The sequence below is a fragment of the Schistocerca nitens genome, chromosome 4 (assembly GCF_023898315.1).
Source record: "Schistocerca nitens isolate TAMUIC-IGC-003100 chromosome 4, iqSchNite1.1, whole genome shotgun sequence".
Taxonomy (NCBI): Eukaryota; Metazoa; Arthropoda; class Insecta; order Orthoptera; family Acrididae; genus Schistocerca; species Schistocerca nitens.
Genome location: NC_064617.1, coordinates 639,920,566 through 639,935,116, shown reverse-complemented (window position 1 = coordinate 639,935,116; position 14,551 = coordinate 639,920,566). Strand labels below are relative to the sequence as shown.

Here is a 14,551-nt window from a genome sequence, read left to right as displayed (position 1 = left end):
TTTGGGGTCAAACTTTCAAAAAATCGTTCACACTTCTTGGGGCCAATACGTTCATTATGATCATTTCAGTTTTAGTTCACCGGCAAGATATTTTCTTTGACACAGTAGATTCATTGAATATGTTTTTTGAAAGTTTGGTTGCACAGTCCAAGTTCCTATAGATTAGATTGTGTTGTACTGTGTGGTAGGATAAATGAAAGTTCACCGGCAATGCTTTTCATGTTGTTGTTTGTTAGGCCTTTTCTCAGGTTAGGAGAGCTGAAGAAGGTAGTTATCATGGATGATGTAGTGACATCATTTGCTTTGCTTATGTGACCTACAAGCAAATACAAGAAGTTAACTCAGAAAATTGCCGATTACTAATTACTACTTGCTGAACAGTAAGATATATATTTTTTTAGAATACAGAGTAATAATTTATTACTTGAAGTATTCATGTGCCGCCGGCCGCGGTGGTCTAGCGGTTCTAGGCGCTCAGTCCGGAGCCGTGCGACTGCTACGGTCGCAGGTTCGAATCCTGCCTCGGGCATGGATGTGTGTGATGTCCTTAGGTTAGTTAGGTTTAAGTAGTTCTAAGTTCTAGGGGACTGATGACCATAGATGTTAAGTCCCATAGTGCTCAGAGCCATTTGAACCATTTTTTTATTCATGTGCCGTACACAATTGTTCTAGCCACCATGTGAGATGCTAAACTCACATTTGCAGATGGAGCAATTTACTGTATAAACATTTGACCATGCTGGTCCAATCCAGGAATATAAAGCTTCCCACTTCATAAGATATGTACACATATACTTTGTTTTCTTTTTTGGTGGTGTTATAGCTTTGTCCTCATTGCCTATTGTAAAATCTTGAATAATGATTCACAGTAAGCACTGGCACTGAAACAGAGTCACGTCTAACCACCAAGTGTAGGTTGACAATTTCTAAGATAATCAGTAGACATAATGTCGATATAGAATTACTTGTCTATGTTGTCCAACATTTCAATGAATTCTGATCGTGCATGCAAAATTTAAATGCTTGACAAATGTGTGTGCATATGTAAAAAAAAGAAGCAAATCTAAAAACTGGATAAAAATGCCCAATGAGCCTGAAAATACGGGAGCCAGGAGATTACGAAAAAATATGTTCAAATAGGGGAGATCGCAGGAAATACAAGAGAGTTGGTCACCCTAAATAGACCGTTCAACATCATCAACACAACTGGCACTGATAAGGGTATCCTAAGACTTCCAGATTGCTGGAAATGAGTTAACACAATGCTAGTGATTACTTTGAAGGATAGTAAAACTTTGAAACATGTATATATTTATTTAAGCTGTAAATAAATAGTTGCCACTATTATAGTTTCATCCCTCAAATAAACTACTGAAAATTAATTATTAGTGAAAACAAGATGAAATTCAATTTTGGAAGGAGGCAAAGGTGATTATACTACATGAGTATGCCATTATTACAAGATTCCTCCATTCAGTTATATTGCTAAGGAAATCGGACAGAATTCGATAATTGTTTGGAAGTAATTCTGTGATCAGGCCCAGAGGACTGTGATGCTGACTGGCTGCCATGTCATCCTTTGCTGGATGTGTAACTTTACTACACAATACAGACGAGAATTAAGTCAAAGTTTCAGTTCAACAATATTAGTTATTTTCAGTAGCTACATTTTAATATGATGATTCTTGAAAAATTTTAAACTGAGTTTTGAAGTAGGAAAAAGTTACTAAAATAATCTGATACTCATCTGGTTGAACTGGAGATCATGAAGATTATTAGAATCTTGAATCAGATTATTTTAAAGAATTTCATTTATTCACACTAATCAAACTTTACAACACTTCTACTGCTTCCCACTTCTACTCATAATAATGAACCCCATACTACTATGCAGTTGCAGCCACCATCACATTTGAAAGATTCCTACAATGCAACAGCCTTAGATATTATTAAAATCTATTGTCAATTACAAAAGTTTTCTGTAATAAATTAGTAAAATAAATATGTTTAACAATTACTATACAAATATATAAAAATGTTAATTAAAATAATTATGTACACTAATTCCCTTCATTGTTTGTGACATGAATACTAAAACTTTACAACAAAAAGCATTTCAAGTACTACTGAATACTTGGAATGAGATAACTGTTTCGTTGTGATTAATCCATTGCAGCATGTAATTTCATAAGACTTGAACAAAAAAATTATTTAAACTATTGTTACATGACCACAAATATACAACTATGTAATAAAAAATCATTGTGCATTGTATTGTTAACTAATCAGGTGTATTGTATACTACAGTAGTTGAATATCAGTCTGTCACAATACAGTGGCATCATTCGTATGCAGCTAGAGGGATGTGGTGTCCTCCCACTCCCACTTGTCATCAGTTTTCTTGACCATGGAGCTGCCCCTCAGTTGTTTTCATGAGGCTGGGTGCACCATTATTCCAGTCCTACCACAGAGGAAACAATCTCTTAGAGTAACATGAATAGAATCTGGATCTTCCTCATGGCAGTCAGATGTGCTGGTCACTCAACTGCAGAGATGGACTTCATTGTATTCAGTATTACTGAAGAACTGCCTTCTCTGTTCCATTTTCTCAGCTTTTTATCTCTTATGTCTCTCAGAGAAGCATTAAGTAAAATTGTATAAACAAAGCAGAAATATCATTAACTTATTTTAAATAAAATGTGTAATTGGGTAACCAGCATTTCAATTGATTTAATCATTTTCAAGTATTGTTACCATTTTAAGTAATTTTTTTCGGAATTCATTGTCCTTTATGACTGATCTGGTTTCATATGTTTTGTGCAGCACTGATCTAATCAATAATCATTACGTTCTAGCTCAATGAGTCCAACTCACTGGAGTTCATGTAGTTTGGAGTACCTAGCTCTAGCATTTGAGCATGGTATGGATTACTGCTTAAGAAACAAACCTAAAAGGTAAGTGACCACAAATTTGAGTGTTTCTATAAGGTTGTTATATACATTATTGTTTTATCCATTTACCTTTAACTCTGTTGTTATTTTGAAGAAAAAGAGAATATTATATTCATAATATTAGTTTTGGAAGTGCTACTATTTTATTGTAAAATCAAATGTACAGATTTAAGAAGATAATTAGACTATGCTTGAAAGCACGATTTTTGTGCAGTTCTGATAGTCGGTTATAATAAGTGTACATTAATACTGAAGTAACTTAAATTATGATATTAATTTTTTGTCTCCTTTGTCATTGATTCTATAGAATGCACACTTGTATATAGTCAGCATTTAAAGGGATACTGGAGATTTTATGTTACAATTTTTTGTTTGTTTCAATTCATTGTGTGCAATAATTTTTCTTTAATTTGAAAGTATGTTCAGAGAAGACTACCAATACTATGTACTTACATCACCAACAAAATACTATTATATTATAAAGAAAATACTGAAAGACTTCACATCGCAAAATTTTTTGCTGTTGCAGTCTATTTGATGGCCCAGTATGTGGCAATGGATTTGTGGAAGCCGGAGAGCAGTGTGACTGTGGATTACCTGAACACTGTGACAATCCATGTTGTAATGCCACAACGTGTATGCTTTTCTCTAATGCTTCTTGTGCTACAGGGGAATGTTGTGATCTGAAGGTGAGTAACATGTGCACAAGCATTTTACTAGTAAAATGATCAGTTACAATTTGAAACTGTCTTAGAACCATGACATATATAAAATGTAGTTGATTTCATATTAAATTCTATGTGATCTATGACAAGCCTATTTTATTTTCATTTTCTTCTGGAATATTGTTTTCAGCACCAGCATGTTGTTCTTCTCTGTAAATTCTTCTGTCATGTGACCTCAGTCAATTCTGGTAATTCTTGTGATGTTTCCCACTGATAAATCATTGGCTTTTCTCTACTGTTGCATTAAGATCCTCCACTACCATATTGTTATGGGATATGCTGTGATTTCAGTTTCTGTAACTCTTCGGAAAGGTTTTCTATCCCATTATCAAGATGTGAGCACATTTGATGATTTCCATACAATAATTTGCGTTTCTTTTTATGAGTGTCTTGCTATTCTTTCTTCCAGTATCTGTAATATTGTTTTTCATCTTCCTGTATAAAAACACCTGAAATGCCTCTCTGATTTGGTCCCTTGTAATAATTCATATGATCTTATTTTAATTCCATTTGGCTATTGGTTTTTACTGCACTTCCACTACATCCCATTTGATCTTATTCAACTTCTCTTTTAATTCTACTAGCTTATTTCAGACTCTATAAGGTACTGCAATTTACTGATCCTGAAAATATAATAGAAGCAGTCGGGTTTCTTAAGGCTCTTTGGCAAATTTAATGTGACAGAACTGGTCGAACGCCCCCCCCCCCCCCCCCCAAAGACCTGAAGTTATTATCCAAGTTTCTTCAGTTCTCTACTCCAAATATTCTTTCACTGATGCTAGAGTAACGGCATTCCAGAAACTTGCATGTGGCACTAAGCTCTTCAACAATCCTGCCGTAGCTAAAGGGTTAGGGGAGACAGTGCTAAACCTTATCAAAGTTATGCTCACAGCAATCTCAGCTCAGGCCTCAGCACTTCTAAGTTCTAGGATCTTGATTCATCATGATCAGTTTGCATACTGATCACCTACCAACATCAGGGGCGATGGCAAGGGAGGGGCTATGGGGGCTATAGCCCCCCCCCCTCCTCCCCCCCTACGCCGGGGGCTATAGCCCTCCCTCCCAATGCAGTATCATATTACACTGGATAAAATGACTTCAGAAATCAGCGAATATATTACTCCAAAAAAATAAGAGCGGCAGATAGCTTACCACCTAAACCAGTAAATATCATTTAACTTAAAATTGGCATCTTATTATTTATTAATACACATTTTTTACCCTGAACTCCAAAACAGTTACGAGAAACTACTTTAAGCAACACCAAATCACCAAATCTTACGAATTTGTCAGTGGCTGATCCCCAACTCTCCTTTTCTTAAGCAATATTCCATTCCACTACCCCCCACCCCCACCCCCACCCCACCCCACCCCACCCCACCCACTTGATCGACTTCTAGAATCGCCCCTGACCAACAGTGTCATAAATATTGTGACTTGGCAGTCAGTCAGTCTGTCTTCTTGTTACTTATAAAACACGTAACCCAGAATGTAACAGACTTGGACCCACCATTCTGTATGCAGTGTGAGTCAGCGGGTAGCCCTTCCACATTTGTTCCTCACAAAGTAACCCATTAAGACTGTTGTCTTCTGGGTACTAAAAGATGTGTGGTGTAAATTTCTGAATTTGTGTGTCAGGCTGTACTCCAGTTTCTTGCATTAATTCACACTAAGATGTAATTAAAGACCACATCCACATTTTTTAGTAGAGGCTGTTTTGCTGCCATTTTCTCTTACACATATTATAAATGTGTCTCCTCTATTTTTCTGGGTATGTAGTCTGTGGCTCACTATATATGGATCTGTGTTTTGGCTTGTATCAGTATCATATTGACACAGATTGTTGAGGAGCTTAGGGCTCATCAAGACCTGTCACACAGTTCTGTGCTCACCACCCTGGTGCACAGAACTTAAGCCACATGTGACAAGAAAAGCCTGCCTGTTAAATTGCAGCACCTATCAAAAACCTTTTATAAGAATGGCTACTTGGCGATCCGAAAAAATGTGTTCTCCAGGAGAACAAGTAGAAGAAGCCAGAAGAAGGAATCAGAAGAAGATGGGTCAGAATGTTCAATGAAGGACGTGATCAGGTGCACAATGAAGAATGAAGTGGACACCCATCGGGGTTACTGATGAACTGGTTCACACAATTGAAGAGAAGAGTAAGCACAGCCCTAAGTTTACACTTAGTGCCTTTGTTGTGGAAGTTCCGCAAATCTGTCCGTGGTGGTCAACACTTCAATGGTGATGTCGAGCTGAAAGAACATGTTACCACATGGTTGAATACACAGGCGGCAACCTTCTATGAAGAAGGGATACAAAAACTTGTGCCATGCTATGACAAGTGCCTACAAAATTTCGGAAGCTATGTAGAAAAGTAGTTTAACAGATGTAGATTTTTGTACAATAAATATTTTTTCTGTATGTGTACACATGTCTTTTATATAACCAAACGGAACTTACTTTGTGGACATACCTCGTAATTCAGCTTAACCCTTGTAGTAGAAGAAACCGTTAAAAAGAACCAGCTTTTCGATGTATTCAATTAATTTAATGAGTTAAGTTTTAATTGTAATTTCTGCAAATTAAACATCAAATAATGTGTAGTTTCAGTGCCTATTATTGTGATGATATATAAGGGCCAGATTTTTGGTCCCAAGACAGTCAGTCTAAGGCCGAATTTCAGACGAGGAACCCGTATTGGTTATATCAACAACAATGCATCAGCTTAACTGTGAAATAAGTGTAACACAATTAGACACTGTGTTAAAACAATGACAGTGTCTATTCCATACGTACCTGATTATTCCGAAAGAACTGTGGGCTATGTGGTTATGTTTTTTAGTGCTCGTAGATGTTAAACAGTAAACTATTGTAGCAGTATGTGGATGTTTGCCTGCAACCTATTAATGAGGCTAATCGAAAGTTAAACAATAGTGCACTGGCCATATAACTGTGTAATATGGGGGGGGGGGGCTGTGAAGAGTGAAAATAAAGGACTGTGAAACACAACTGTGCATCTGTCGGCTACATCATTTACAGTAGACAGTACCGCACTTCCATCCCCTATTTTTTCAGACAGTATGTCGACACCGAAGACAATCAATGAAGAAATAAAAGCGGGCAAACCCTCACAACAGGCAGAGGACAGGATGGCCATACAGCACCAGAATGTGATACTTGGACTTCTGCCACCACCACCACAGACTATAACTTTCCCTTCTAGATACAAAATACTGGTACCATTGATACTTCATTGGTAGAAGAGTGTTAGGTCTAGTAAAAAATCACATCCTACCAAACCTGAATATTTCATCTGAGGATGATTGCTTCAAGGTGACAGTGTCACTTGGCTGATAACCCAGAAAGATTTAATCAGCCTGCATTCTGTTTCTAAAAAAATACTTGTGGCAACACCTCCTTGATCGTAAGACATAATCTGAAAGAAAATGTGTGCGTTATGTGCTTAGAGATAAAATACTTCATTTATCCCTTTTAGTCACTGTTACTTATTTCATAAAGACAACTGAACTCTACACATTTTTATTGCATTTAAAGTCTTTTTCTACATACAGGGTAGTTTCTTATTTGTAAAGCAATTTCAAACCAGCCACCCACAAAGTACCTAATTAACTTAATGTACTCACATCTCTGATTTATCACCCGTACCCTCTGCCATGCACCACCTTGTGGTTTGCAGAGAGTAGATGTAGACTGGCAAGATGAGCAGAGTAAATCTAATTTAATCTAGTCCTTTGATAAAATTCTTGATCATCAGACCAAGCAACAGTGTCTTGTTTGAAATTCCAAACCTCTCTGCAGTGGCACATTTTGATGGTGATCTGTCCTCGGGTGGAAAAATTAATCTAGGAGCAGACTGTTATAAATTTATTGATCATCACACTATGGATCAGTGTCTTGCCTTTAAATATCATACCTCTCTGCAGTGCCACATTTTATGTTTATCTGTTGTTGGATGGGAACATTATTTGGAGGTAGCCTTTGTGCTATCCAAGAGGGGGTAGGTTATGTTCTGTTACTGGTTTTTCACCCTTCCTGTTCCTTTAATTGTGTATTCATCTACAACAACAAAAACACAACAGTATATTGTGCAAGCACTTATCAGTCATATGTATGATATGTAGGAAGGCACTTACAAATAACGGCCTCTTTACCAGGACACTGTGTGGAATTTCCATATTCCGCTCACTACTCACTGACTGATTATGGATTGATGTCAACATTTTTACTTACTTTATTTTACTTACTTAGAAAAATTATATGAGTGACTGTATATTTGTTAATGCCATTAAATTGAACTGAGTGTATCAGTTTACTTTCATGAAATATTGACCTTATTTTAAATGTTGAAACAGTATCAAGCTGAATGGTTAGTGTTCATACACAATTGTTTCAAAGCTCACAGTTGCTATATAGCGCTATCTGAAGAATAACTTCAGAGATCAAGACCATTTACATCTTCTCTCCCCCTCCTACCCACCTCCCTCATCCACATCCACCAGTTAATTTTTCTTTCTTTTTATGGATGAAATAGAAAACATGATTTTGTTGATGGTTGCTGTGCATTTTCCTTATTTATAAGAAACTATATTGCTCTTATTACAGTGCTACAATTTGTCAGTGTTTCATTTTCTTTTTACAAAACAGTATTTAGTTTGGTACAGTTTTGATTAATAAATTATACTTGTTCCTGTCTTTCAAGACATGTCATCCAATGAAGGCAGGGACAATGTGTCGTTCTGCTGACCATGAATGTGATCTTCCAGAATACTGCACAGGCCAATCAGAGTATTGTCCTGATGACGTGTACAAGATGGATGGGGAAGTGTGTGATGGGGGAAAAGTAAGTTCAAGGAACTACATTTTAGTGTTGTGAATTGTAATTTGGCATGCAGTAGTAGAAGAGTGATTTCTGTAATGATGGCAGTGTTTTGTTAAAGTACCATTGTAAACAACATTTAGAGAAATCATATGAAACAAATATAGAAAAGCTGTTACTAAATACCAAGATGCATTTAAGAAGCCATTCTTCCTGTGCTCCATACTTGAACGGAACAGGAAACACCTTAATATGTGGTATTGTGGGAAGTATCCTTTAGGATACACTTTTAAGTAGTTTACAGGTTATGGATGTAGATGTGAAAACTGTAACTGGTTACTAAAATACTGAAAAAGATAGTTCGTCACATGCATATGGAATGCTACCTGTATATTCATGAAGATAGCAGCTAACTCATCAAAATTTGGACATTAGTAATTTGTTCCCCAGAGAAATTTTGATAGCTATGTCATAAGAGAGTATTCTTTAGGAGGTAGAATTTTAGTAATCATTCTGAAGATTTCAGCAACTTTTTTGTGTATTAGATGATTTGAGTACATTGCCAGTGAGCAACATGCACAGAATTGTATGCAGAAGTAAGATACGATAGGAAGAAAACAAGAGGCCACTTCACTTAAACAGTGGCACATGGAAGACAAATGTCATGTGCTTATATTTTGCTCATAGTGTGGTATTTGAGACAGGATTGCGTGAAGTATGCTGATATGTATTATAATTGTACACAACTGTGCATACTGTGTACTTTTTTAACTGTGTTAGTTTCTTCCTCAAAGAGAAAGGAAGGATAGCTAGGAAGTTTGGGAATGGGAGCCAGGTCATTCAGACTTCAGGTTGAGAGGAGCCTACCTTTTGTGAGGACAATGAGAGACATAAGAGGAATTGCAACAGAGAGTGTGTTAACTATGACAGGTGTGAAGGATAATGAGTACTCTATCAGCAACTAAATAACACAGCTGAATGGCACTAGGAGACAGAGCAAATTCCTACACGAGATGGGGCAAGTTGAGCTATCAAGTAGTAGTGAACAAATATTTACCAATATTTCAATGTCTGTTGTTCCTCATGAATGTTTGAGAGGCTGATCAGCGCAAGCCTTATAATCCTAGTACTGGTACAGCCCATGACAGTACAACTTTCAAGACATTTTGCAAAATAATGTGATTTTTAATTGTCCATATCACTAACACAAAAATATGTCTGTGCATAATGTGCTTTGCGATTTTAAAAGAAAAGTCTGCTCCAGTGTCCTCTTGCACTGGTTGACATGGTGAGCATTTGTTCATTACATCCTTCTTAACTAACTTGCTCCATCTCATGTGTGGTTCTGTGCCATGCTGTCTGAGTACAGTTGCCATAGAACAAATATTCCAGATCGCTGCCACTGTACTGGTTATTATTCATGTTTTACTCTCACCAGCACATATTATTAAACCAGTTATCACATGAGACTAATATGACACATCTGTGTCAGATGGGCATTCACTTTTAAAGACACTTTTTTTTTGTAGTTAGAAACAGACAGACATTATTTTGCTGATAGTGTGCTTCAAATGAAACACATAATGAATAATACTAGTTTGTCCTAGCTCCAACTACCCATATTGCAGTAATGAAATTGCAAATCTTCGTGTAGCACCATAGAAAATGCACCGATGACTATTGCTGGAGGTGCCTGTTATATAGGTCAGAGAAAACCAACCTGGTAAAATGGCGAGAGCAGGGTAGGGGGCACCAAATTGAGCAAAATTTTCTAGAGAACCGTAGGTCAGAAATGCACAGTTGTGGATCTATGGCCATAAAATGACAGTCCGTCAGTGACAAATGCATTGATGTGTATGCATCCAAACCGGCTTGCCCAGCTGGTATCTGTTGTGGTAAAGAGTGCAGTTACTAATTCAGTAAGGCAAAGATAACTGTTTCAGCTGAACAGTCAAAGCAAGGCAACCTTTGAATTCCACTCCATGGCTGACTGCATTAGACATACATTATCTGTGGTGATTGTGGGGTAATGGTTGACTATTAAATCAACCACACCAAATGGAATGAAATGCCATTAATTTGTTAAGATGATAAATGTTACGTGCACTGCTAGACACATAAAAAAATTTTCACTTATTGAACAAACTTTTGCATGCTCGTCACTGATTTGTTGCTGCAGCTTCACAACTTTGCATTTCTGGTCCGTGGTTGTTTAGTTTTGCTTGATTTAACTTCCATTATCCTGCCTGGACCTAATTACAGGTAACGTTTATCCACCCTACGGTATTAACCAATTGGGCAGTTACTCATAGCTCCCCTCTTTGCTCTTGTGTTGCATCCCCCCCCCCCCCTCTCTTTCTCTATCTATCTATCTATCTATCTCTGGTACAGTATTTTCATTTGCTGTCACATGTCAGCATAAAACAAACTGGTGATACAGAACTTGCCTTTGATCAGTTTTTTAAAATTGGAAAAGAAATGGAACAGTCAATTGCCATACTGAATGAATAGCTGCTGGCTGCACAAAATACTATAACTGAACATGCATAGGCTTGTTTCACTTTTTATTATCTGGCAATAGACATGCAGTCATGAACTAACTAAAATCATTCTACCTTGCAGTAACCTACACTAAGTCTCGGGTATTGAAACTTTCCTTACTGCTGTGTGTTAATTTTTGTCAGAAGTCTGTATCAACAATATTTGTTTAGATTAATCCATTTGGGCACCAAGCACAATTGTTTTCTTTTGATATGACCTTATCTATCTTATTATATGATAATATATTAGTAAAAGCAAAATTTTCAAATATGTGTAAGGCATGATTGTTTTGGTCTCATATCCTTTTCTTGACAACAACCTTCTTGTGATTAAAGCACAACTTTTGAGAAAGGGGGGAGGGCAGGTTACAGATTTTTATGTTTTGTCTGCTAACTGTTTGTATGTCTGGGAAATATTCAGTTGTAGAATGTTTATTAGATTTTCAATGCAGAAGAAAAATAGATTGTGTTAATGTATTTATATGAGCTTGGGTAGCCCAATCAGTTACTTCTTTTAGCTAATGCAAAACAAAAATTGTACATATCAACACACGATCAAAATAAGTAATCCTTGTGCCTATATTTGCCATCTGTTGTGGGAGCTTCAGGAGAAGGAACAGCAGATCTGTAAATTTGTTTTTTATAAAGTGCAATTATAGCTCTTTACTGCACCAGTTAGTTTAGGATGAAAATATGTTCTTTTGGAACAGGTAATTATTGTTTCTTGGGTTCTTGCCATTAATTGAGTCATTTATTTAAATTTCCTGTGCTGCATTGCAGATACTACATCAGAGGTTCTTGTGGTGTCTTCATATAATTCAGGTAACTTATGAAACAGTTGTGCATAGTAATGGGAAATTTCTTGCAGGCATTTTGCTATCAAGGTTCTTGCCGTACACATTCTGATCAATGTCGTCTGCTGTGGGGCCCCTCAGGGAAGAGCTCTGACATGCAATGTTATGAAATGAATGAACAAGGCAATCAAAATGGCAACTGTGGATTTGATCGCTTGAACCGCTCATTTCACAAATGCACAAAAGAGTAAGCTACTTTTTTATTTTTGTACATATATAGTCATTAATGTGTGTATTTTATTTCCAATACATAAATACGGTGAGAGTAAGCAGAATTTTAACTTCTGTTTGCTTCCAACATCTGATTTCAAAATCTCATATTATATTTTCTTTGTTTGCAATATATTCCATTTGTTTAGCAGATTTTTGCACTCATATTTGTTGATGGTACTCAAAAATTTACAGTATTGTGGCAGCCACACTACTATCACAAATTTTTTTCTTGTTTATTACTGTTGCTGTTCACTGTTTCAGAGACATATATTGTGGAATGCTACACTGCAAGCATCTGAATGAGAAGCTTGAATTTGGAATGGAATCAGTGGCCAGGCTGGCACATTCCTTTATAAATGCTGGTGGAAGCCTTATCCCATGCAGAACTGCCCTTGTTGACCTTGGTCTCAATGAAGTTGATCCAGGCCTTGTACCAAATGGAGCAAAGTGTGGTGAAGGAAAGGTGAGAATTTTGTTACATACAATATCTGTGAGCAGTTGCTCCAAAATATGATGATATGCAGAAAAATTAAAACTTTAGAGCAATGTTTTTTTTGTGCAGTAGATACTATAATGACAACCACAGTTACGGCATCTTATATTTGATATAATTGCAATAAATTAATTGCCGGCCGAAGTGGCCGCGCGGTTCTGGCGCTGCAGTCTGGAACCGCGAGACCGCTACGGTCGCAGGTTCGAATCCTGCCTCGGGCATGGATGTGTGTGATGTCCTTAGGTTAGTTAGGTTTAACTAGTTCTAAGTTCTAGGGGACTAATGACCTCAGCAGTTGAGTCCCATAGTGCTCAGAGCCAATAAATTAATTGACTAGATCTGTTAGTAAGAGAGAAGGATTATGACTTTAAATTGTTCACAAAAATAAGATTTAACTCTCATGGCTCCTCAAATTTGACTTGTATAAAAAAAGGGAGGGGGGGGAGAGGGGGGGGGGGAGGAGAGTGTTTCTCTCTTCTCAATTGATATGTGATGTGTTTTCCTTCAGTGCGGTCCCTCCGTGTTTTAAATAAGACTAAGACTTGAGTTTTGAACTACCAGCTGTGTTCGAATCATCCTTATATAGTACTTGACTGTGACTAGATATGCCATTATTTTGAAATGTATCGTCTGTTCCTCTTGGGGTGTGGAATGTGCCTTTACCAGCCAGCATGTTCGCTTTGACATAAGTGTTGTCACATATGAACAACGTGAATGGATTGGCTGGCTTACCAACTACATCTTTCTTTGCCTGCAGCACATATGATCCATCAAACCTAGAAGCTTTGTCATAGGAAGCTGAAAATCCTAACATCGCTAGGAGATTTAGAAGCAGTTTGGATCTTAACTTCTTGTAAATTTATGTGGCAACCCCAATTAAAATGGGAGACAAGAATAATTTTGGTTGCATGGCTAACTTATTGACCTGTGCCACAGCAAGACATTTCTTCTTTCGTGATTCCAGTGAACCCGATTTGTATGGAGGAGGAGATGCATTGTCTCGGGGACAACATGGTGGGAATCACCAAAAAAACTAGCAATGGGAGGGTAAGCAGTAGTGCTGGACACTTAAGAGCGGGTATCTTCTAAAATAATTTTGCCTGCAGTTTTCACAATTTGAGCCATTTCTTCTTGAGTGTCTTCTTTTCTTTTCCCCTTAGAGTATCAGTTGTCTGACAAAATTTTGTGGCCAGTTTTCTTGAAACGTACAATATTTCCTCTCTTGGGTGAATCAAAGATGATTGTCATGTTTATACTTGTCTTTCATGTGCTTAACTTCTGGATGAGAATTTTCAGGTACCTCGTCAAGCAACTGTCAAAGGGAAAACTGGCACTTGTCAGTGTTCTCCTTGGGAAAGGTGAATATAATTTCAATGGTGTGATCTATATTGGGTGTAGGTTGTCCGGTATTTAACGAATATTTCCAGATATTTTGTAGAAACTATGAATACACTTTTGCTGATATGCCACATTATCTGCAGTTAAATCTGTGTCTGTATTATCCAACATGCTCATACAGTTGTAAATTTTTTGTTCCCATTCATCACCTTTCAGTCTTGCACATGACAAAATTGTGTTTGCTATCTCTGGGATTGTTACTTTTGATCATGGGATTGCACATCAGAACTCTTCAGTAAACTCTTCCTCACATGAGAAGCACTTGTTGTTGAAATCAAATGATAAAGATGACGTACCCGAGTGAGTTGGGTTGGGGGAAGTTGTAATGGTGTCATGTTCAAGACATAATGAGACCAAAAACAGTTTCTCATTGTTTTAATTTTGTTTGACAAGCTATGTGAACAGTAATTTCCTCTGCTCCTTCCAATAACTGTCGATGTTCAGGCTTTTTGTATTTGACACTGGAGGCAACAAGCATAGCAACTCTTCTCTTTTTAACTACAATAACTTACTATTCTGCCAAACTTTCTTTGCATG

The 14,551-nt window shown here is 37.1% G+C and overlaps 1 protein-coding gene across 1 annotated transcript in view; it reads left to right on the top strand.

The window, feature by feature from the left end:
- LOC126251439 (mucin-17) overlaps window positions 1-14,551 on the top strand; it is a 138,742-nt gene that overhangs the window by 105,752 nt on the left and 18,439 nt on the right. Inside the window, exons 10-14 of the mRNA XM_049951863.1 lie at window positions 2,856-2,954; window positions 3,481-3,640; window positions 8,400-8,540; window positions 11,925-12,097; window positions 12,385-12,586. Of these exons, the coding sequence (XP_049807820.1) occupies window positions 2,856-2,954; window positions 3,481-3,640; window positions 8,400-8,540; window positions 11,925-12,097; window positions 12,385-12,586 (775 nt within the window). The remainder of the gene's footprint in view (window positions 1-2,855; window positions 2,955-3,480; window positions 3,641-8,399; window positions 8,541-11,924; window positions 12,098-12,384; window positions 12,587-14,551) is intronic.